This window comes from Pelophylax lessonae (genome assembly GCF_965119305.1).
Source record: "Pelophylax lessonae genome assembly, chromosome: 3".
Classification (NCBI taxonomy): domain Eukaryota; kingdom Metazoa; phylum Chordata; class Amphibia; order Anura; family Ranidae; genus Pelophylax; species Pelophylax lessonae.
The window spans coordinates 607,697,942-607,722,872 of NC_138770.1; the positions used below are offsets into that span (position 1 = coordinate 607,697,942).

The window sequence follows — 24,931 nt, forward strand, 5'->3', positions numbered from 1 at the left end:
GATGTCTGCAAATTCAGCCATACAAACGGCATGGCTGAAGTCACATTGCATTTGCACCAAAATGGAGCACATCCTTTTTTGGTCCACACTGGAATCAAGTCGCATGGGAGTCCACACCTATGCAATCCAATTCTTGCAACATTTTACAGTTGGCACTGCAATCTTCAAACTAATCTGGGGGTGTCATTAACTTTACATTGACATTCACAGATGTCAGTGTGAACCAGTGTGCGATGCAGGAACCGGCTTTGAATCACAGGGTTTCCTGCATCGCACCAGTGTGAACTGGGATTAAAAGCCTCCGGCAAAGTCCACAGCATTTGCCACTTCCACATGTGTTTAATACCAGAATTCCCCACCCTCGTCCTATTTCCAATACAAGGAAGATGGCAGTGACATAGGAAACATTGGGAGGAACCATACAGTGCAGACCAACCACCCAACAGTGTCTCAGAATGAATGTTCTGGAGGCCTTAGAGCTTGAACACCGGGGAGTTTGGAGTTGCCACCAAAGACGAAGCAAATGTTCAGCATCTTTTACTAAATACTACAATTTTTGAGGGAAGCTACAAAGTGATTGTAACCCCTTACATATACCCAGTGAAGGGATAGGCCTCAGGTGCTTAAACAAATCCTCCTACATAATGTACTAGGGCTGAACAATAGTCGATGTGAACATCGATATCGTGCTGCGAGCGTGGGCGATAGTCACATCGCCGGATCATGCGATATTGAAGGCAGAGAAGTCGGGACTCACAGTGATGGTAGACGGTAGAATAATACAGCCCGACATCCGTCCCACATGTTCAGTCTGCCCTGCAGCTAGATCTCCTGACTGAGCGGTGAGCAGCGCGCCGTGAGCAGCGGCACAGCAAACCAATCACGCGTGCCTGCACAGCAGATTGGTTCGCTGTGCTCATGGCACTCACCGCTCGGTCAGAACTAGCTGCAGGGCAGACTGAACATGTGGGACGGATGTCAGGCTGTGTTCCTCTACCTTATGTAAGTCTCTCTGCATTGAAGGGGACACGGCACGCTGGTCACCGCATTGATGGGGCGGGGCACGCTGATCACCGCATTGATGGGGGGGGGGGGGGGGGAGGGCACGCTGGTCACCGCATTGATTGGGGGGGGGGGCACGCTGGTCACCGCATTGATGGGGGGGGGGGGCACGCTGGTCACCGCATTGATGGGGGGGGGGGGCACGCTGGTCACCGCATTGATGGGGGGGGGGCACTCTGGTCACCGCATTGATGGGGGGGGGGGCACGCTGGTCACCGCATTGATGGGGGGGGCACGCTGTAGTAACTCTGCATTGAATGAGGGGCACGCTGTAGTAACTCGGCATTGAATGGGGGGCACGCTGTAGTAACTCTGCACTACTAAAAAAAACGCGACAAAGAGGATCTGCCGCAAAAAAAATATCGCAACAATGTCGCTGGGAAAAATAAATAAATATCGCAATGATTTTTTTTCAATAGCGTGCAGCCCTATAATATACCCATTTGCAGTCTTCTCTGGAACCGTTCAAAGTCCAGAATATAGAAGCTTGTTTGAGCCGTCAGAAAAGAAAAAAAAAGGGGTGGAAAGCTGAAATCACAATCTGCAGAGATCAGTGAGGAGAGATCTGAGAGCTGCTTTCTCCCCTCTACACAGAAACGGAGCTAAGGCTTTCAATCAGTTGGAGGCCCTCCCGTCACCATTTTTCTCTTGGTGTCAGGAAAACTTGTCAGAAGGGACTCATACTGATAAAGGACATATGATACTTAGTGCTCTGGAGTGAGAATAGCACACACTATAGGAGGATATGCTTTGTTCATATTTCGTGTCTGAGGTTTACATTTACAACCACTTACGGCAGCAAACTCAGCCGGAAGTTCAACCCTTCTCCCACAGCCAACCTATACACAGAGAACAGTATGGTGCACCTCTAGCGGGAATGCGCAGTAGGGAACGGCTCAGAGAACAGTATGGTGCACCTCTAGCGGGAATGCGCAGTAGGGAACGGCTCAGAGAACAGTATGGTGCACCTCTAGCGGGAATGCACAGTAGGGAGCAGCTTCACTGCCTGTTTCCCTTAGTGTAGATGGCAGCACCAGATTGCTGATTGAAAAATTGGCTCGGGTGAAGACATCGCTGGATTCCTGGACAGGCAAACGTCCCAAAATTAAAAGGTCAGCAGCTACAGTATTTTAATTTTTTTTGAAGGAGCCTGGATCTCCTAAGGATAATAAAACTTTAGTGAACCTCTAAATGCACTATACATTCATCCATCCATGCAATTCAAAAGTAAAAAAAAAAAAAAAAAGTTTTCTGTTCTTTTAACGGAATATGAGGCAGAATGGGTGTGTCACCACTACATCCTCTTTACATCTAGAGAAGAACATTCCCTTACGAATATCTGAATGGCTGCAAGCACATGACTCAGGATCTGGGAGAGACCCACAACTCTCTTTATATAAAATAGGTCTGCATGATCAACTGAACTCTAACCAGATGTAAAAAAAAAAAAAAAAAAAACACCCCTCCCCCAATGTAAGAAGCCTGGAAATCACACTTTGATCTCCTAAAGTGCAAACACGCCATTTCTAGGGCAGCCAAAAACATGCAGAAAGGATCTGCAGGTCTCATACAAGGATCGAACACAGAATTTCCAGGGTAACTACAATCATAAAACCAAGCCACCCTCCCAGAAATATAAAATAGTCCCTGGAGATAAAGAGCTTAGAAAATCATGAAGAGTGCATGTGATTTCCTAAAGACGAACGAACAAATGCTTGATGTGCGAGTCACACCCACAGGAGAAGAGCGAGGGGACAAACTTCAACAATTATACAGAGATAATTCCTGTGTGCTTCATCTCAGAGAACACACTATATCTAAATAAGTGTCATTTACATAGAGAATACTTGTGTGCCGCTTCCATCTCAAGGTTCACCAAGAACACAACACATTACAATGTATCCATTCTCTATACAGATACATAGTACACCTCCCATCATCCCTCTAGATCAGTCTCTCAGCCCTAAGAGCCGGTTCACAATGAGGCGACACGACTTCAGGGAGCGACCTGTGAAGTCGCGTGCACCGCGACTTGCAGGGACTTCACATAATGGAAGTCTATGCAAGTCGCTCCGAGGTTGCCCCAAAGTAGTACAGGACCCTTTTTCTAAGTCGGAGCTACTTGTGTCATTCCTATTAGAACGGGTCCTGTGCTAATCAATGGACCGCGACTTGTCAGGCTGACAAGTCGCGGCAGTGTGAATGAGCTCTTAGGCCCTTGAAGAACCCCTGAAAGTCTTCATGACTCAGGGACCCCCCGTTAAAATCAATTTATTAGGGTGTCTGGGGAAAAATGCCCTCATACATTCGTGGTCAATGGGAAGAATGCCCCTCTATAGTGGTGATCAAAACACACCCCTAAAGCTGAAAATCATTGGGGTCATGATGCTGTCTCGACCAATGGGTATTGGAACCTGGAATTGGCCCTGGAACTATGTAGGCACAATCAGATGGAAATCAGACACAGCTAAAAAAAAAAAAAAACACACAAGAAAACTAGAAGGAGCGCGGGTTTCAGTGGAAACGAAAAAGGAAACAGTCTCTCACCCAATCAACTGTGGCCAAGGGGCTGGGATGCTTCTGACATCATTGACCTTGGGCCTGGACCCAGTCAACTTTGGCTAAGGCATTGAACCCCCCCCCCCCCAAAAAAAAAGAAAAAAAAAAGGCACATATACACAAAGGGATGCTTGTGACAATGTTGGTCACATGGCCATATTAGGTCAATGAAGTCACCAGAATCCCACCCATTTATGTAATGTCCTGGCTGCAGTTGGTGAGTTTGGAATAAAGCCACTACTCCCACCCAAAGATTAGGCCAATCTGTACCCAACCTACTGGCATCTCCAGAGGAACCTTGGTGTTCCATGTAACCCCGACTGAAAATGGCTGCTCTAGATCAGACCCGGACACATCCCTGCTCCAATGATGCTTGGGATTCCTTGTGCTGTGGTTGACTGACCCCCATCTGATGGTGCCGGCATTGTTCCAGGCAAACGTCACCACACCAATGATCATTTTAGCTTTAGTGGGGCGTTATGCCCACCACTGGGGGGAGGGGGGAAATAATACTTCCTACTTAACATCAATGTAAGGGCCATTTTCCCCCATTGCCCTGGTGGGAATGAATTGGTTTTAGTAAAAGTCCCCGGATTCCCAGAGACCTGAAAATTATTTCAAGGGTTTCTAAGGGGGGAAAAAAAAGGTTGAAAAAGTCTGTCAGCTCCTGCAAGCTCCCTTATCCATTATATCCTTTACGTGTAAGACATGATTAATATAACTGTACAAGGAAAAGTCTCATGTATTCGTATTGTCAGCAACATGTAACCCCAGCATGTGTCAATTTACTCCACAATAAAATGATCTCTACGCTCCTACAGAAATGCAGTCTGTCCTCCTCCTGGACAATTCTCACTACTATATAGGGTTAATTTACTTTGCAAGTGTAATTCTTTTCCCCAGAGCTTAGTAAATGTGATGAAACTCTGCTGATTTCCATCATCCAATCATATGCAAGCAAATTTTTTCTCTTTTTTCCCCTTGCACCCGATTGGATATTCTTTACAAAGTGAAACTTTACACCACCTTCACTAAGTTCTGGGGAAAATGGGGGCAATTGTGCTTTCAGAGTGCCCCCATCTGTCTTTAATAAATCCGCTCATGGTCCGCAACAATTCTCAGGTAGGCAATGGCGGATAAACAATGCTCAGTTGGTACTAAGGGGCCCAAAGTGTGCCCACACCATTACACCACCACCAGCCTGAACCATGGATACAAGGCAGGATGGATCCATGCTTTCGCCAAATTCTGACCCTACCATCTGAATGTCACAGCTGAAATCGAGACTTAACAACCCAGGCAACATTTTTCCAATCTTCTATTGTGCAATTTTGATGAGCCTGTGCAAATTGAAGCCTCAATTTCCTGTTCTTAGCTGACAGGCGTGGTCTTCTGCTGCTGTAGCCCATCTGCTTCAATGTGTTGTGCGTTCAGAGATGGTATTCTGCATACCTTGCTTGTAACCAGTTATCTGAGTTAGGGCCCTTTCGCACGGGTGCTCTGTATGTCCGCAAATCATCCTATTTTTTTGCGGATGATTTGCGGACATAATGTAAGTCTATGGCATTGCGGATGTCAGCGGAATACCATCCGCTGACATCCGATATTCTTTCTTTCAGTTCTGTTCCGTTTTTTTGGAACGGAACAGAACCCTATTTTTCCTCCGTTCAAAAAACGGAACGGAAGCAAAATCGGATGTCAGCGGTGTCACCCGCTGACCTCCACAATGTCCATAGACTTACATTATGTCCGTATATCATCCGCAACATGATGGGATGATATGCGGACATACGGAGCGGATGACACAACTGTCATCCACTCCGTGAAAAAAAAAAAAAAGGACCGAGAGGAGGCAAAAAAACTGATCGCCCGTGTGAAAGAGCCCTTACTGTGGCCCAGCATCTCGAAACCAGTCTGCACATTCACCTCTGACCTCAAGGCATTTTCCTCACACAACTGCCGCTCACTGGAGATTTTCTCTATTTTGGACCGTTCTCTGTAAACCCGAGAGATGGTTGTGTGTAAAAATCCCAGTAGATCAGCAGTTTTTTTTAAATACTCAGGGCAGCCCGTCTGGCACCGACAACCATGCCACGTTCAAAGTCACTTACGTCCCCTTTCTTCCTCATTCTGAGGTTTGGGTTAAACTTCAGCAAGTCATCTTCACCACATCTAGATGCCTAAAGGCATGGAGCTGCTGCCATGTAAATTGATTGGCAGTTTGTGTTACCACGCGGATGCGCCCAATAATACGTCCGGTAAGTGTATACAGCGCCAACAGTTTACACAGCGCTTTACAATGTGGGGGGGGGGGGGGCAGTACAATACAGAAGGGATATGAGATAGTTTGGGATATATATTTTTTTTTTTTTTTTTTATGTATACCTTTAGGTGTGTAGATTTGGAAGAAGAACACAGATGGACTCCTATTACCCTCTCTACTCGTATAGGATCACATATCCCAGCATGCCCTGTAGGAATGTATGGCACACAGTCTATGAAAGCAGAGATGTGACGTGCAGGGTGTATGGGGCAGCCATGTATTATATATGATGACATATAGCGTTCTATATTATGGTGGCTGAGCCCCCAGCACAGACCTCCCCCTCCCAGTGACTCACCCAGGATCTCCTTCCTGCGGTCGGCATGTGGCTGGTCGCTGTACACCCACTCGAAGTCCTCCCGGGCCACCTTATTGCCCATGTCGGCTGCAGTGTCAGCTCCGGAGTGAGTGAACCGCACAGTGCGCGCTCCCGCTATACCGAGCCGGAAACTGCGCGCCGCGACACGCCACGCCCACACTAAGCAGGGGAGACGACACCACCCCGCAATGACTGGCCCTGAAAGCGCTCCGCCCTATTCTTACCAAAGCGACACGCCCCTTTGAGTCCAAGCTACATCTGTTCGTCTCAATAGAAAAGTGGGCCGTACTTCGGGCATCACGCCTTGTCGTGATTGATGAATCCTGAGCTGTCATGAAAGCTTAGCCAATCAACAGTCAGAAATAAAAAAAAAGGCACATGACGAGGAGCCGGTTTAGCCCGCCCTTCTCACTTAGATGACACGCCCTTTTCTCCATTAAAGTGTAACTCCACTTTTGTTAAAAAAAAAAACATTCCCCTCTGGGTGATCTCTGTACATTGCAGGGATTTTAACAAACTTTGTTGCAGATTCCTTCATTTTGTTATTCTGAAGAAATCACTGTTTGTTCCTCTGTGCTGAGTGGGTCTAAGTGTCGGTTCACACTGATCCGACACGACTTCGGCGACTAATGCCGTCGCCCGTGCACCGCGACTTCGGCGCGGCTTGCAACAACTTCACATAATGGAAGTCGATGCAAGTCGCTCCGACTTTGCAAAAAAGAGGTGCAGGAACCTTTTTAGGTCACTCCTATTAGAACGGTTCCTATTGCACAGCACGGTACGCTACTTGTCAGGCGACCAAGTCACCTGACAAGTCGGAACAGTGTGAACCGGCAGTAATAGGAGTGGTTTCATAATTATCTATCCGCTGTGGCAGCTGCAGAGCACTAATAAGGAAAGCTCCTGGGCCTGCATCCCTTTAGACGTGTTCCTATTCGGATTATCTCACCAAAAATTACATTTTTGTTGCAGGGGATGCCAGAAACCTGACTTGTATCTTAGTGCAGACTTCTGGGGAAATCGGTGAGCCAATCACACAAGCAGGAAATGATGTTTCTGGGGTGTGGTCAGTACACATTCTGTGTACAGGACAGCTCCAGGTAGCCATATTGCATTGCATTTTCAGAAAATTACAACAGCTGCAGACTGAAAAGGAAAGGTCATTTTTTTATAACATTCAATTACAATATGATTTGTGTCGCAATTGTATACACTATATTGTTTTTACTTTATTTGCTGATTTTTTTCCCCACAAAAGTTGAGTTACCTTTTAAAGGGAGGCTGTAAATAAATAAGGGCGTGTACTAACGAGTGTGTAAGGATGGAAGCGGTAACACCCTCTGTGTGACGTGTAGCGGTGGGCCAGTGAACACAGCCAGTTATGTGATCAGAAGAGGACCTGTCATTATTAATTTCTGGATGAAGTTATATCTTCCTTGTTACTTATAGAGACAATGGCCATCTTCCCCAAATCCTGCCACCGCCCTGTAATCAAACATTCTGGGGGAGTGGAGTGGACTTACTAAAAGTAGAGTAGCTGTGCATGGCAACCAATCAGCTTTTAGTATCAGTTTATTGAGTAGGGCTTATTCACATTTACAGCCAATGAGGTGGTGGAAGCAGGCAGCTAAGCCGCATCGGAGCGCTCACCCAAGGAAGGACATACATCCCCTGGCTGTGCACATGCCGCAGCAACAATGCAGCCTTCTGTCGCACGTGGTAGGGGGTACTGCTGCCAATCACAAACCATTTAACACCCATAGCAGATTTACTGCTACAGGGCCACCAGTCTTTGCAGAATCACGTGTGAATATATATGTGATTCTGCACTTCTGGGCGCGAGCGCACGCCGCCGGCAGCTAGCTTCCGCTGTGATTTTACACAGTAGGAACTGATCAGCGGGTCCCGGGGACCCACCGATCATTAGTTACTGTGACAGAATGACAGTCATTTAGGTCCATAAATATTGGGACATCTACACAATTCTAATCTTTTTGGCTCTATACACCACCACAATGGATTTGAAATGAAACAAACAAGATGTGCTGTAACTGCAGACTTTCAGCTTTACTTTGAGGATATTTACATCCAAATCAGGTGAAAGGTGTAGGAATTACAACAGTTTGTATATGTGCCTCCCACTTTTTAAGGGACCAAAAGTAATGGGACAAATTAACAGTCATAAATCAAACTTTCATTTTTTAATACTTGGTTGCAAATCCTTTGCAGTCAATTACAGCCTGAAGTCTGGAACACATAGACATCACCAGATGCTGGGTTTCATCCCTGGGGATGCTCTGCCAGGCCTCTACTGCAACTGTCTTCAGTTCCTGCTTGTTCTTAGGGCATTTTCCCTTCAGTTTTGTCTACAGCAAGTGAAATGCATGCTCAATCGGATTCAGGTCAGGTGATTGACTAGGCCATTGCATAACATTCCACTTCTTTCCCTTAAAAAACTCTTTGGTTGCTTTCGCAGTATGCTTGGGGTAATTGTCCATCTGCACTGTGAAGCGCCGTCCAATGTGTTCTGAAGCATTTGGCTGAATATGAGCAGATAATATTGCCCGAAACACTTCAGAATTCATCCTGCTGCTTTTGTCAGCAGTCACATCATCAATAAATACAAGAGAACCAGTTCCATTGGCAGCCATACATGCCCATGCCATTAAACTACCACCACCATGCTTCACTGATGAGGTGGTATGATTTGGATCAGGAGCAGTTCCTTACAGGAAGCTCCTGCAGAGGCAAAGTGTCACACTGGATTACCGCACAGATCTGGAAGAAATACACAAATCACACCAAGATTCAAGTAAGAATGCACAACTCTTGTATTTAGACAATATTTGTTCGGCTTTTTTGCCCCCCTTTTTGTTTTCGCTTTAACATGTTACAGCTTTTATGAGATTTTAGCATTTAAAAACACAGTGCAGCAGAGAGAGAAATGCCATGAAGTAGTGATGGTATCACGAAATCTTCTTCCGGATGGATTTCCCGGCATTATGTGTAGGTCTTAAGAACAATGATTAAAATACATTTATAAATAAAACAAAAATGTTTAAAAATAGCTACAATAGGATTTGGGCTGCACAGATGACACGGAGTCTGCCTTTGTAAATTCCCCTGCATGCCTTTTACACTCCTATTCATCAATAATAAATACACCCCTTTGTGGGTTTCCTTTAAGAAATAAGCAGCGCATTTCCCTCTTTGCCAGGACAAATGTCGCAGGATTTCATACAATGGACGTATCTAGATTCCAGCTGCGTATCTCAGTTCTTGCTGACACACATAAATAAATAGCACAACCTAGACAAAAAAAAAAAAAAAAATGGAACTTGATCCAATCTGATACAGAAAGTAATAATAACAATTAGACGCTAAACTTTAGATCCCTATAAACTTTATACAATTATTTTAGTCGTATAATCCAACTTTGGGGCTCCTTGCTAAAACTGGAATGAAGAATTGTTTTATTTTCCAATGAATACAAATTTAGGCTATATTTATATACCTGGAGAGATTGCTTTTACCCGTTTTTGACAAGTACCCATCCCCAGTTCCGAGAGACGTCACCATGAAAGGTCCTCCAGAAGTTTTGCCCCTTGGAAGTTCGGCCCCCTCCTCCTTCCACCGCCGCCGGACAATTCAGAAAGCACAACGTGCTTCATGCATGCACAGTAGAGAAGCGCCTGTGAAGTCACAAGGCTTCACTGACGGTTTTGTATAGAGAGAAATAGCCGTTCTCCAACTTGAAGGTGAAAAATATAAAATCTGTTTTATTCGTATCCAAAAGATAAAATCAATTCAAAGTGTATCCATAATACAGTCAGAGACAAGAGATCAACGCATAGTAGTTGACGCGTTTCACGGAATAAACATCCGCTTAGTACACTTTGAATTGATTTTATCTTTTGGATACGAATAAAACAGATTTTATATTTTTCACCTTCAAGTTGGAGTGCGGCTATTTCTCTCTATACATTACAGTTGCCTGGACTGCGGATCCTTGCTGCATCTTATTTTGATGGTGGGGATTACCTTATCACTGGAGCGGTTTCCCTTACAAGGAATGGTTTCAGCAGCACCCAACAGCTGAATGAAAAATCGGCTAGGGTGCCAACATCGCGGGGTCCCTGGACAGGTAAGTTTCCTAATATTAACAGTCAGCAGCCACAGTATTTGCAGTATTTGTAGCTGCTGGCTTTTTATTTTTTTTTTGGGGGGGGGGGGTCTTGAGCTCCACTTTAACTCTCCAGAATTACCTGGGCTCAGAGGAAGTGGGTTGAATGAAGCTGGGCATCATACTGAGGACATCTAGTGGCAGAGAAAAAGTACTGCAAGGGAAATCTCTCAATTGAAGGTGACTATTGCAGCAAAAGTTGCTTTTGTTATCTTTTTTTTAGCTTTTTAAGGACTATTCATTTTTGTTCTTGTTAATTTTGGCTCTGCTATAAAACACTTAATTTTTCTGAAGTTTTTTTTAAGTTGGTGACAGGTTCTCTTTAATCCTGCTCCAATGATACACAGTTCTTCAGCAAACTAGATGTCATGCGGTTAGAGTTTACGTGTTCTTTAGGCTTCCCTAAACAGGTTGGGATTTGTGTAGTGTTTTCAGTGTAAACCTGATAGGCTGATATAACAAGAGAGGACTGGTTCCAGACCATTATTTTCACCTGTTTAATTTTGAAGATGCAATAAACACGGCTGAGGTGAAGTCTTATGGAGCTTTTCCATTGTGTACTAGTTTATTGCCCTTAGGGGATGTTGTGGCAGTGACTTTGAGAAAGTCCTTACACCACCTCTCCTTCTTATATATAAAAATATTTCCGTCTGCCCCATAGGGTTGGTTTAGCTGTAAGCTGGCCATACACTACACACATTTCCGCAGGGTCCAATGAACTGGCTGAAATGTCTTTAGTGAGTGGCCCAGTTGGCCCCCTCCTGCTCGACATCCTTCTATTGAAAAATCAAAAGAGCCATGTGGAAAGTTGTCAACCACACAGCATCCAATCAGATACAACCACACAGCATCCAATCAGATACAACCACACAGCATCCAATCAGATACATCCACTATGTAGGTGTAGCCGTCTTTTTTTTTTTTTGGGGGGGGGGGTAGGAGAAATGATCCTCCCCAAACAGGATATTGCTCCAAGCCTGAAGGAAAATAAAGCCCCGTACACATGATCCGAAAATCAGACGACAGATCGTGTTGTAATGTATTTGTATTGTATTTTTGAACGACAACTGTACTGATTAACCACTTGCCGACCGCCGCAAGTATATATACTGCGGCGGTCAGCCCCGTGCAGGCAAAGTGACATACCGGTACCTCATTAGCCTGCGAGCCAATAGGGGGCTGCGCTCCCGCCCCAGCTCGCTCACTGGGATCCCCGCGCGTGTGACCGGCAGACCCGATGTCAGGAAGGGGGTAAAATCTTCCGGGGCTTAAGTGGTTAAATGGAAATCATACGATCTGGTATCGTATGAGAAAAACTTTTGTGCTTGTCCTATCGCATAATATCAGATAAACTGTCGTGATCAGCTCTCGAAAGCTCTGTACTAATGATCAGATTATTGTACGATTACTTCAAAAGATTTATTTTCTGCCCACTTTTCAGATCATGTGTACGGGCCTTAAGGCGGATTTCCGCCCCCCCCCCCCCTCCAAAAATTAAAAGTCAGCAGCTACACATACTGGAGCTGCTAACTGTTATTATTAGGACACTTACCTGTCCTGGAATGCAGCAATGTCGGCACCGCAGCCGATGTTTCCATCAGCTGTCGGGTGCTGCCGCCACCATTGCAGGTAAGGGAACCCAGCAGTGAAGCCTTATGGCTTCATGGCCGCGTCCCTACTGCGCATGCGCACTGCGCTCAGTAATTGGCCTGGGAGTAGAGGGAGGAGGAGGGGGCCGAACCACTGATGTATCTTGCTGCGGCGCTGGCGAGGTCCGATGTAAGTGGGGACAGGGTGCCAAATGTAGAACCGGAGGGGAGGAGGAGACAGATAAGCGGAAGTTTCACTTTTGAGTGGAACTCTGCTTTAAGAGAACCAGAACCTTTGCTAAGTGGAAGAATGGGTTTGATAATAAAGTTGGCAGTGCCCCCCCCCCCCCCCCCATTACAGGACACAGCTTCTGTGAACAGAGGGGATTCCCTTCCTGAGAAATGAACAAGTAATCTAATCAAACTAATTTGAAGCAGAAGAACTACTGCAACCAGCATTTACCATTAGGTATATAAATGCACATCAGTATATACAACAGTATAACCGCTTGCCGACCATATAACACAGATATACAGTGGCAAGGCAGCTCGGCTGCACCATATCACGTACTAGGTACGTGATCTGACACTTCTAGATAGGAGGCGACCTGGCCGTTCTGTGATTAAACACAGCAGATGTCGATCAGCGGGTGCTGGCCTATGTATTTCTGCCAGCACCTGGCGATCATCATGAATTTACGCAGGACAGGGCTCTGCCTATGTAAACAAGGCAGAGCTCTGTCCTGTCAGTGGGGAAGTAATAGATTTTCTTTCCCCGCTATGCAGGGAATAAAATCCATTACTTCTCCCAGTAAAAGCACCTAACACAGTACACCAAAACACTGGCTAGGCACACAGTTAAAAAACAAGAGGGAGAGGCACCTCTAAGTGTGGACTTTAAAACGATCGATTTACTACAGTATAAAATTGGAAACTCACATGTTGGGTATTAAAAACAGGCACTTCATGATAGTGAGACTGTCCCGAGGCTCATCAGTGGACGTAAAGTCTGTTCTCTGGCAGCACCATACAGGGTTCACCTCGCTGGTCACCATTGTGAAGAAGCCGGCTGTACATTTTTTTTTTTTTTTTCAAATAACAAATATGTTATTCTTTCCTCCTCTGCAGTTGGTTTTGTACAGGGTAGCCAAAATCCTACTCTTCTTGTGTCCCCCACCGGCACCCTGGCCCCTCCCTCCTTTCTAAAGCCACCATACTTCCCACAAGAGGTGGTTTCTGCGGGTAGTATGGTGGCTTTCAAAAGACTTTTAGACGTACATCTCAAGGATCAGAACATTAAGGGCTATGTGAGATGATTACAGCCACACACACCTACACAGGTTGAACTGGATGGACTATTGTCTTTATTCAACCTCACCTACTATGTAACTATGTATGTAATGCCCCCGCAGCAAGCAGCTTGATATGGGCGTACCTGAGCAGGCTTGCTTCTAAACTGCTACTCTGTGTGTCCAATCACACACGGAGCGCGGCTCAGTCTTGCCTCCGCTCTCATCATTGGTTCACTGGCTGTGCCAATGGATACCACTGCTGTCTCAACCAATGAGGAGGTAGAGATCCAGGGCAGCAGAGGCTCTCGTGCACATCGCTGGATGGGGCTCAGGTAAGTTTTCATGCATAGAATGCATGAAGGTAAAAAACCTTGAGCTATTACAACCACTTTAATTGTGCCTTATTGTGCCTAGACTCTTTCCTGGGCTGTCTGAGTACTGTCCCCTTCTGCAAGCTGCTCTCTCTTCCACATGGGATCTACAGGGGAAGATCTGCTGCAACATGTAGTCCTACTGGCTTCATTCTGGGTTACTCCGCTGGGACTCTCCCTGGACGAGGAACCTATCATTACTGGATTCTTGCTGAATGGACTTTGCTTCTCTGGAAGGTATGAACCCGGGCAGCATGCATTAGTTAGGGCTGAACTCCATTTCATGTGTGTTGTACTGTTGAACTGTGTTGCTAAATATTCAGTAAAGCTGTTAACTGCTTCAAGCCTGGTCTGAAGTTATTCAAAGGAGTGCATGGTGGTACATACAGTATCATATCAAAATAATTTGGGTCAGTAAAACACATGTGGGGTAAGAAGCAAAGCCACTACAAAAGTTCTACTCAGCAGGACAAGCAGGAGGAGTATTCCAGCTGCTATGGGTACCTAAGAACTACTGCAAGGTACATTGTGAGGCATGGTACCTGGAGAAAGTTTCGGGTCCTTCCATAGAGAGGGGGCATTGTCCCAAAGCAACCAGAACCACACCCACATTATGGAGACCCATAGCCTGGCCGCATGGTATGGAAGAGAAAGAGTTAACGAGTGCACGCATGAGGTTTGCGCTAAGTGCACGGCAGGACCCATTTCTGTCAGTGAGAATAAGATGACAGAGGTGTGCTGAACTGGTGGAGAGGGCACGGGCTCAGCAGTGTCCCATCTAAATGCAACATACAAAGGAGGAAGGTGTATACTAAGACAGCACTTTTTCAGAGGGACTCTGTGTAATTAGAGGAGCTTCAGTCTCCTGTGAAAAAAATTTAAATCCACTCACCTGTCCCACTGCCTTCTTTCCTCGGTGCCGGTATCTTAACTATGGGCACCAGACTGTGACAGCTTGCGGCTTCACAACTGGGTGCCCACTGTGCATGCGCAATCAGCGCTGAGCATCATGAATGGTCAAGCAGTCTTCTGAGGCCTGTCTTGTTTCCCAAAAGACTGCAAGGGGGGAGGGAGGAGAACTTCCTCGGTGGTCAAAGTGGAAATGGGAGCGGGTACCTGTCAAAATTGTGTACCCGCCCCTCTCTTCTCAAAAGTGCCAATTCTGCAAGAGGAGTGGGGGATGAGTCCTTAAAACTGAACTTCCCCTTATGGGTGGAGCTCTGCTTTAACTACGACACACAGTGTAAGGCTTAGCTGGGGTACAGCCATAATGATTGTCTTTTCCCGTGAATGTTGTCCTGCCTGGTCCCGGGCTTTGATGAGTTCATACACGAGGAAAGGAACCCCCACGTGTAGGGCAAGTAGGCCCGGCCCCCAAGATCAGCAGTGATTGGGGAGACCCTCCAGCTGTTGGCCAACCAGCCTGGAATGTAGATTCTCACTAGATGAAACTGTGATTTGGCACTGGAACTTACAGTCAGCCTATCTACTCTGCCTCTTAGTCTCTAGTAGTTTCTAATCTGTCATGCAACCGAACCTCTAACTACCAGAAATGGCCATCCAATGCCTAACCTGGCTCTAGTCTATGCTGGTTTTTGAGCCCTAAGCTAAAACTAACTATAGAATTCCAGACCAGAAGGGACCAGGTTAACTAAAATACCAGGAGCTGTATATATATATATATATATATATATATATATATATATATATATATAGTATATATATATATATACTCTATTGCAATAAGCAGTTTCACCTATATACAGCAAGGTGACCACTATACATGCACAACGTATCACAGACCTAATTATCTGGTATAGTTCATGTAAGATAACAACAAGGAGATGGATATACTTCTGTCACCAGTCTATATATATATATATATATATATATATATATATATATATATATATATACACTGTACTGTATATACACCTAGAATCTTTGAGCAACAATAGTAAACTATTAAACATAGGAGCACTTGCCTATTAATTCCTTCTGGCATGGCTTTAGCAGCAGATTTTTCATGGACAGGACATGTGGTCTCATATTTTCTCTCTCTCTCCACTTCCTCCTTCTGGGGTTTTCAACCTAACAACCCAGAGACAAGAAGTGCATAGATAATATATCAGCAGCTCAGGCATTTCCAAATACAGACAGTAGAGAGGGCAGATCCCTACATTTCGACAGCCAATGAGGCTGGCTGTTAAAATATAACAGCGGCAGCGGGAGATTCATCTTGCCGCGCTGTAAATTGGAGGTGGAGGCTGAACAAAAGTAATCTATCAGTCTATGACCAGATGTCCACTCTAAAAAAAGGAATACCTGTAAGGGTTTTGAGATGTTTTTTTCCCATTGACTTTAGGTGAAGTTCACCTTTTAACAAAGAGTGAAAAGGTCAACAAATTAAAAAATATCCTGGCCACCCCTCCAGACCCTGCTGTGATGAACCATGCTACACTGTACACCACATTACACAGCCCCGTAGTGAGCATCCACCATAATTCTCACAATGATTACTGCTTATTAGTCAGTGCAACCATGCGATTGCGCTGACCAAAGAGAAATGCTTCTTTCTTCTGGGACATCCTACTGGAATAAGAAGTCTTAGATATGCTTCTCATTTGCCATTGCCGTTTGTGTATGGCCAAAACTCCATAGACATTACGGCCCTGGAGGCACGTTGTCTGTGTCCAGGGTCATCGAGGGGCCCTATTGGCATATGACCGCTCAGATGAGCAATTACTTGTGAACAGCAGTGGTGCCAGCCTTTGATTTGTACAGACAGCTGCTGTTCACGCACAGTATGCCGAACATCCCAAGTCTCCCGCGACTTGCGGGAGTCTCCCGCCTTTGGCCGGCGGCTCGCGGACACCTGCAAGTGTCGTGCGAGCTCCCGGCTGCCATGGGAGACTTAGGATGTCTGCAGTCAGTGACAGAGCCGCTGCTTCCTGTATAGTTCCGGCTATGTCACAGGCGGAGTGATATGAATTGCACTCCGCCTGTGACAGGAGCCATACAGGAAGCAGCGGCTCTTTTCTCTACTGCAGCCGATGCTTCCTCCGGCAGTACCCTCATGACCAGCATTACCCACCAGCAGTACCAGCAGTACCCACTAGCATTACGCACCAGCATTTCCCGCCAGCAGTAACCACCAGCATTACCAGCCAGCATTACCAGCCAGCAGTAACCGCCAGCAGTACCCGCCAGCAGTAACCGCCAGCAGTACCTGCTAACAGTAACTGCCAGCATTTCCACCAACACTACCCGGCAGCAGTACCCACCAGCATTACTCGCCAGCAGTACCCACCAGCATTAGCTGCCAGCAGTAACCTTCAGCAGTAATCGCCAGCAGTAACCATCAGCATTACCCACAAGTAGGAACCACCAGCAGTAACCGCCAGCAGTACCCACCAGCAGTACCCGCCAGCAGTAATCACCAGCAGTAACCCCCAGCATTACCCACCATCAGTAACCGCCAGCACTATCCACCAGCACTACCTGCCAGCAGTAACCGCCAGCACTACCCACCAGCAGGACTTGCCAGCAGTAACCGCCAGCAGTCTGCAAAATAAGTAGAAAAGGTATGTGCATTAGCGTGTGTAAATTGTGGCAATATGTTAATAACTAGTTGTGTTTTGTCATAATATGTTATGTCCTTGTTCATACATGTATAAATAAGGACATGACATTTTCTGACTGCCTAAGTCATATGTGCTGGGGGTGCAACTAGCCCCCAGCACTTAGCTGTAAATATCCCAGCATGTGCAGTGTTTCTGACTCCTACCACCATGACTTCAAATCACTGAAGTGGTCATGGTGGTTAGAGTGTTCCTCTTTAATATCTCGCAGAAGAAGCAAACCTCTGTATACTAATTCCATTTCATTTAATCATCCTATAGTTGTGTTACATTAGTGCGGGGGGCGCAGCGGCGCGGGAAGGGCGCGGCGGCGCAGGTGGGGCGTCGGCGGCGTGGAGTGCCACCTCCCTGAGCGTTTAGAGCATTTGGAACCATTGGCCACAATCTACTGATTATCGCTAATGGCTGCCCCTGTGCAATTGCGTAAATGTAACCTTAAGGAGAGAGTAGTGACCTGGAAGTCAGCAAGAGGAACCAGTGGGAGTCTCAGGCGAGGCGACCCGGGTGTATGACTCTCCTGGAAGTGTAATTTATCTAAGTCAAGGGTAGGCAACCATAAAGAGGTGGAGGTCTACATGAACAACATGGAGAAGTCAAAGATCACTGGGCATAGTGTCACGCATTGTTGCCTCCTCACACCTGATCTAAACCTCTAATTGCTGTACTACTGTGTCGCAATCACATGCATGGCAATCATGGGTTTAAATGAGGTGGTGAGGAGACAACATATTGCCTCCCCGCCACCTGCCAAACACACTTGGATCACTTTTAAGAGGAGCAGCAGTGCCTGCTGCACTTGTGAATGAGTCCTTAATTGCATTCGGCAGTGGCACTCTTCATCCACACGTAACGTTGGGGTGTGGTAAAACCCTGCAATTGAGTTGCGGCTTTACCGCCCCCAATCCCTACCCCCTTTAGCTGCTGAGGCTAAAGGTGAATCACAGTGTATCTGCAACTTTCCAGGTTTAGCTGTGCTTTACCATAGACTTCTATTATATCCTGCAGGTGTGGTGCATTCAGGAATTTTAGTGCACTTTCAAAAAATGCACCAAACCCGCAGATTTTAATAGAAGTGTAGGAATGCCCCCTAGAGGACTGTTGTATATTACACTTTAAGGATTCCTCTGGGTTACCCGTAGCAACTGTTTGCAGAAACGTAACACTTCATGTTCTTGGCTCAGTCAAAGATCAGTCCAGGGGATGTTGTTTTTGTGGTTTTATTTGAATTGGGATGGGAGAAGGGATGAGTGGGATAACTGTTAACTATTCACAATGCTGTGGACTTTTAACTTGAGAATGCGGCAAGGCCGCTACTTCACCCTGCCACTTGAATGAAGATGAGGTAAGTTTTCCTACAGTATTTCTCTTCAGGGCACTCCCTTAATACCCCCTTTCTCTCTGGCTAGCTGACACCCGTCCACTGACTCTACACTCCGGAGTTGTCCCCTTCCTGGGCAGACCCCTGGGCAAGTTCCTCTGTACTCACGACACTGTTTTTCCAGATTCTCCAATGCCCCAACTCCTGTAGTCAGCTCTCCTGGACCTCTGGGTTCAGCCCCACGCCCCTGGTACACCAGGCCGACTGCCTGTGACCACCATCAACTGCTGCAGAAGAGGAGGCAGCTGCCACCCTCCTTCTGGGACCTGGCTTCCCACCCAAAGACCTCTACCTCATGTGCCCATGGCCAGAGATGTATAGTAACGAAGTAGAACTACTTAAGTACTGTACTTAAGTACCGAAATGCGGTATCTGTACTTTCCTAGAGTAGAATTTTTTTCTCCTACTTCTACTTTTACTTCACTACATTTTTTCGATGATTTCGATACTTCTACTCAAGTTTTTTTTTTTGTGCTGCATAGTTACTCGTTACTTTTAAAAAAATTACCACTGCCAGAACAGTAGATGGCAGGTTACATAAAGCTCAAAAAAATGTTTATAATGTCATTTGTAAATCAGCGCATACGAAAATAAAGGCTGTGTATAATAAAAGCGGCTATACCAAATCTTTCCAATAAAAAGAAAATATGAAACAAACAAATAAATGGTGCTACAGCGCTTAAAGTGCATCAAGAAACTACTAACAAACACAGGTTAATCATTTGAATAAATCATTTGAAATAATAAAAAACAATATGATGTTCAAACTTTTGACTTCTTTCTTTAATAACTAAATAACACAGTACTTGTACTTCTACTTTCAGTACTTGAGTAGAAATTTTTTTTCAAAACTACTGGTACTTTTTACTTTTAGTACTTAAGTAGCAATTTTTTTGAAAAAACTACTTGCAATACTTAAGTAAAAAAAATGTTGAATACTTTAGTACTTCTACTTAAGTAACTTTTTCTGCGAGCACATCCACTTCTACTCAAGTCACTTTTTGATCGAGCACTTGTACTTTTACTCAAGTAGAAATTTCGAGTACTTTATACAAGTCTGCCCATGGCTTTTTGTACCCTGTCCCATATTTCACCATTCTCTGTGCCAACCCCTGGGACAGTACCAAAAGCCTGTGTGTCATTGGTCAGGTTTCCTCCAGCATCCAACGTGCCTCCCCATTGGATCAGCTAGGGGACACTCCCTGAGACCAGATGAATCACACACTGGGCACACTGAGTACACCTAACTACCAATCCTGCTCCCTGATAAGCAGAGTGCACAAATGTTTTGCCTGCTGCTCTTCTGGTAAGCAGAGAGAGACAAAACTACACTTTCTTACCTAGCACCTCACTAGGAGGGTGCTACATAAGTCTATGGCTAAGCGCAGCAAACCCACAGGAAAGCTGCAGGTACACTGCACCGCACCCGCAGTGTGGGTAAACCGCAGTACATCAGTATGAAAGCAGCCTTATACTATTATGTCCAGTGTATCTCTTGACCTGAGGATCTTTTCTTTCCCTGCTGCTAACACCACTCTGGAGACCGCTAGCTTGGATATGAGATGAAATGCAGTTTGTATTACTCCGCATACAGAGCCAGCACTACAGAGGAGGCATCGGATCAGTGGCGGCAGGTGCTCAAAATTTTTGGGGGGGCGCAAAAAAGAAAAATGTAATAGGTATTGCTTCGCAGCAAAAAAACGCGGTAAAAAAATTGCATGACTTTGAGGTGATGGTACAGGCATGGCACAGGTGATGGTATAGGCATGGCACAGGTGATGGTACAGGAGATGGTATAGGCATGGCACAGGTCATGGTAAGGGCATGGCACAGGTGATGGTACAAGCATGGCACAGATGATGGTATAGGCATGGCACAGGTGATGGTATAGGCATGGCGCAGGTGATGGTACAGGAGATGGTATAGGCATGGCACGGGTCATGGTAAGGGCATGGCACATGTGATGGTACAGGCATGGCACAGACGATGGTATAGGCATGGCACAGGTGATGGTACAGGCATGTCACAGGTCATGGTAGAGGAGATGGTATAGGCATGGCACAGGTGATGGTACAGGCATGGCACAGACGATGGTATAGGCATGGCACAGGTGATGGTACAGGCATGTCACAGGTCATGGTACAGGCATGGCACAGGTCATGGTAAGGGCATGGCACAGGTGATGGTACAGGCATGTCACAGGTGATGGTATAGGCATGTCACAGGTCATGGCACAGGTCATGGCACAGGCATGTCACAGGTCATGTCACAGGTCATGTCACAGGCATGTCACAGGCATGTCACAGGTCAGGTCACAGGCATGTCACAGGTCATGTCACAGGTCATGTCACAGGCCTTTTACAGGTCATGTCACAGGTCATGTCACAGGTCGTGTCACAGACATGTCACAGGTCATGTCACATGCATGTCACAGGCATGTCACAGGCATGTCACAGGTCATGTCACAGGTCATGTCACAGGCATGTCACAGGTCATGTCACAGGCATGTCACAGACATGTCACAGGTCATGTCACAGGTCATGTCAAAGGTCATGTCACAGGCATGTCACAGGGCATGTCACAGGTATGTCACAGGGCATGTCACAGGTCATGTCACAGGTCAAGGTACAGGCATGTCACAGGTCATGTCACAGGCATGTCACAGGTATGTCACAGGTCATGTCACAGGTCATGTCACAGGTCATGTCACAGGTCAAGTCACAGGCCTTTTACAGGTCATGTCACAGGTCATGTCACAGGTATGTCACAGGTCGTGTCACAGACATGTCACAGGTCATGTCACAGGTGGTGTCACAGACATGTCACAGGTCATGTCACATGCATGTCACAGGCATGTCACAGGTCATGTCACAGGCCATGTCACAGGTCATGTCACAGGTCATGTCACAGGTCATGTCACAGGTCAAGTCACAGGCATGTCACAGGTCAAGTCACAGGCATGTCACAGGTCATGGTACAGGCATGTCACAGGTCATGTCACAGGCATGTCACAGGCATGTCACAGGTCATGTCACAGGTCATGTCACAGGTCATGTCACAGGCATGTCACAGGTCAAGTCACAGGCCTTTTACAGGTCATGTCACAGGTCAAGTCACAGGCATGTCACAGGTCGTGTCACAGACATGTCACAGGTCATGTCACAGGTCGTGTCACAGACATGTCACAGGTCATGTCACATGCATGTCACAGGTCATGTCACAGGTCATGTCACAGGTCATGTCACAGGCCATGTCACAGGCATGTCACAGGTCATGTCACAGGTCATGTCACAGGCATGTCACAGGTCATGTCACCGGTCGTGTCACAGGTCATGTCACAGGTCATGTCACAGGCATGTCACAGGTCATGTCACAGGTCATGTCACAGGCATGTCACAGGTCATGTCACAGGTCATGTCACAGGCATGCCACAGGTCATGTCACAGGTCATGTCACAGGTCATGTCACAGGCATGTCACAGGTCATTTCACAGGCATGTCACAGGCATGTCACAGGTCATGTCACAGGTCATGTCACAGGTCATGGCATCGCTGCAGCGGCTTCACTCACTTACCTGCTCTCCTGGGCTGGCTCACTAACTCCACACTCACGCTGCCTGCGAGACGTCCACGGTGGCTGTTCCTCTCCTCGAGTCCTCTTCATGCTGACAGCGGCGGGAAGGTGAGCGGCTTCTCCCTCTCCTCTTCGTTCTGCGGCGGGCGGCGGGAACCGGCGGGAAGGTGAGCGACGCCGGCTTCTCTTCTCCTCGAGACTCCTTCGTTTGCGGCGGCAGGAAGGTGACCAGGTGGTGACGGTGAGTGACTGATGCACACACCGGCACCGCCCCCAACGAGGTCAGCAGGGATGTCCTGAATCATGATTGGTCCAGGCTGGAGTCTGAACCAATCATATCCAGGACATCACAAAAGGGGGAGTGTCGGAGCGCAGTGTTTTGCGCCCAGGTGACCCCCCAGAAGGCCGCCAATCGGCGTCTCTGCCGGGTGGAAAACCCCACTCCCCCCATAGCCACCAGTGAGTCCGGCGCCCCTAGTGGGCTAAAAATTGATTTTTTTTTTTTTAAATCTTTCTTTTTTCTTTTTTTTTTTTGGAGGGGCGGCGCCCCTGCGCCCCCTATCGGCCGGCTGCCACTGCATCGGATTATGCAAATCTTGCTCCCTACTACAGCTCCAACTTTACAAGTAGTTTCTCTGCATTGCACTCTATTTGATGCTCTGGTATGGCGGGTAAGCATGTTCAAACCACGATACACCAGTCAACTGTCTACGATCTACTGTTAGATCGTGATCTACAGGTTGCTGACCCCCGAACAGGGGAGCTGTTCTCTGTTTCAACCTGATATACTGCAGGTTTTCTTTACAGGTGTGTGCTTTGCTGAAAAGATTTGGTTATATGGCGGGGTCTCCTTATTGGCACAGTGTTGCACTTGACATGCTTTGCATTGCATTTCCCTTGGATAAAGTAGATCTCAATAGGGACATTTGCATTGCAGGCAAAATAAGTATTTTGCTTTAAATACATCGATTTCTCTTTCGTTCATTGACGGACACAGCTCCTGATCTTCTTAACCATTGTGTTATACTTCCCCCTACAGCAGTAGGACACTAAGCAGATAAAAAGTCTGGCTACGCCTATGGGCAGTTCCAGGGGATATACTCCCTCTCTCTGCTATAGATACACTTTTTTATCTGAATTGTCAGGGGTAAGGACCTAGTTCCTTGCTGAGATCTCTGGTCCTGGCAATTTTTTTATTTTCAGATAGATTTTTTCTCCTGTTTTTTTCCTGTGAGATCTACAATCAACTGCCGGACTGGGCGACGGGCTGGATGATCTAGATCCAGTGGTCAACCCGGTATTGTAAATAGCTGTCCCTCCTCTCCCCCTGAAGGGTTTTGGGATTGACGTGGGCCCCTCCATGGGACAGTCGGACCCCTGGGTTCCCCTCCTTCCTGTTAGGCACCCCCCTCATCGGTCTGTTGGTCCCTGTGGACCATATCGCCCCCCCCATCCGCCCCACCCCCTTCACTGACGCTAGGGTTGTGGGGTGGCCTGGTCCACCGCCTGGGTTGGGGGCAGGGTGCTGTGCTGGCGATGGGGGCGGGGGGTTGTGCCGCCGGCAACCGGGCGATCAGCTGTAGGGGAGGGAACTGTACCAGGTGGGGGCTCCTGCCAGGGCCCCTCCTTTCTGCCTGTGCCAATTTCTGAGGCCTAGAGATCCCTGCTGAGTTCCTGGGAGGGGATGCCATTTTCATGTAGTCTGTGTGCTTAATGCATGGCGGCCATGTTTGTGTAGTCCGGCAGCCTTTTTGCGGGTGCACTTTGCTAGTGCAAACGTTTAGAATGGAGTCTTTTCACACGGTTGTGGCTTCCCTGGATCAGGGGGATTTTCTTGCCATCGACATTAAGAACGCTTACCTTCAGCGATTCCTCCACTTTACCATCAGAGAGGAGCATTTTCAGTTTGTGGTGTTACCATTTGGTCTCGCCTCTGCTCCTCGGGTCTTCACAAAAGTGTTAGCCCCGGTGCAAGCTTTGTTACGCCAATGAAAGATTGTGGTATTGGGCTACTTGGACGACCTCCTTCTGCGACCGGAGTTTCCTACTGCTCTGGTGGAAAACCTGGAAATCACCATACGAACTCTAAAGGGAGTTCAGCTCGATTTTGAATTTTCAAGAGTCTGCTCTGGTTCCGTCCACGAAGCTGGACTATCTGGGTCTGACACTGGACTCCAGAAACTGCAGGCTGCAATTCGTCTCCTGCTGTCCAGCAGATGGTCATCCCTCCGGACCTGCATGCGGATGCTGGGTCTCTGGGTCTGACGATGTCTACCTTAGAGGCGGCTCCGTTTGCACAGTTCCATATGAGGTCCCTGCAAAGGGAGATTCTGGAAAATCAGATCCGGCTGAGCCAGGGAACAAAAGAGTCCCTGTATTGGTGACTTCATTCTCCGGTGCTTCAGCTGGGCAAATCCTTCCTCCCCTTGTATTGTACAGTGGGCACCACAGATGCCAGCCTGTCTGGCTGGGGATGCGTCCTCGGAAAAAATTCTGCTCCAGAGATCTGGACACTGGAAGAGTCCAGACTACCGATCAATGTCTTGGAACTCCGAGCGATCAGACTGTGCCTGGAACATTGGAGGGATCGTCTTCAGGGATGTCCAGTGCGCATTCAACCGAATAATGCCACGACCGTGGA

At 46.9% G+C, this 24,931-nt stretch overlaps 1 protein-coding gene across 1 annotated transcript in view; it reads right to left on the reverse strand.

The window, feature by feature from the left end:
* Window positions 1-6,399, reverse strand: part of DEGS1 (delta 4-desaturase, sphingolipid 1) — a 44,404-nt gene extending 38,005 nt beyond the window's left edge. Inside the window, exon 1 of the mRNA XM_082252076.1 lies at window positions 6,243-6,399. Coding sequence (XP_082108202.1) covers window positions 6,243-6,324 — 82 coding nt within the window. The 5' untranslated portion in view covers window positions 6,325-6,399. The remainder of the gene's footprint in view (window positions 1-6,242) is intronic.
* Window positions 6,400-24,931: the final 18,532 nt, after the last annotated feature.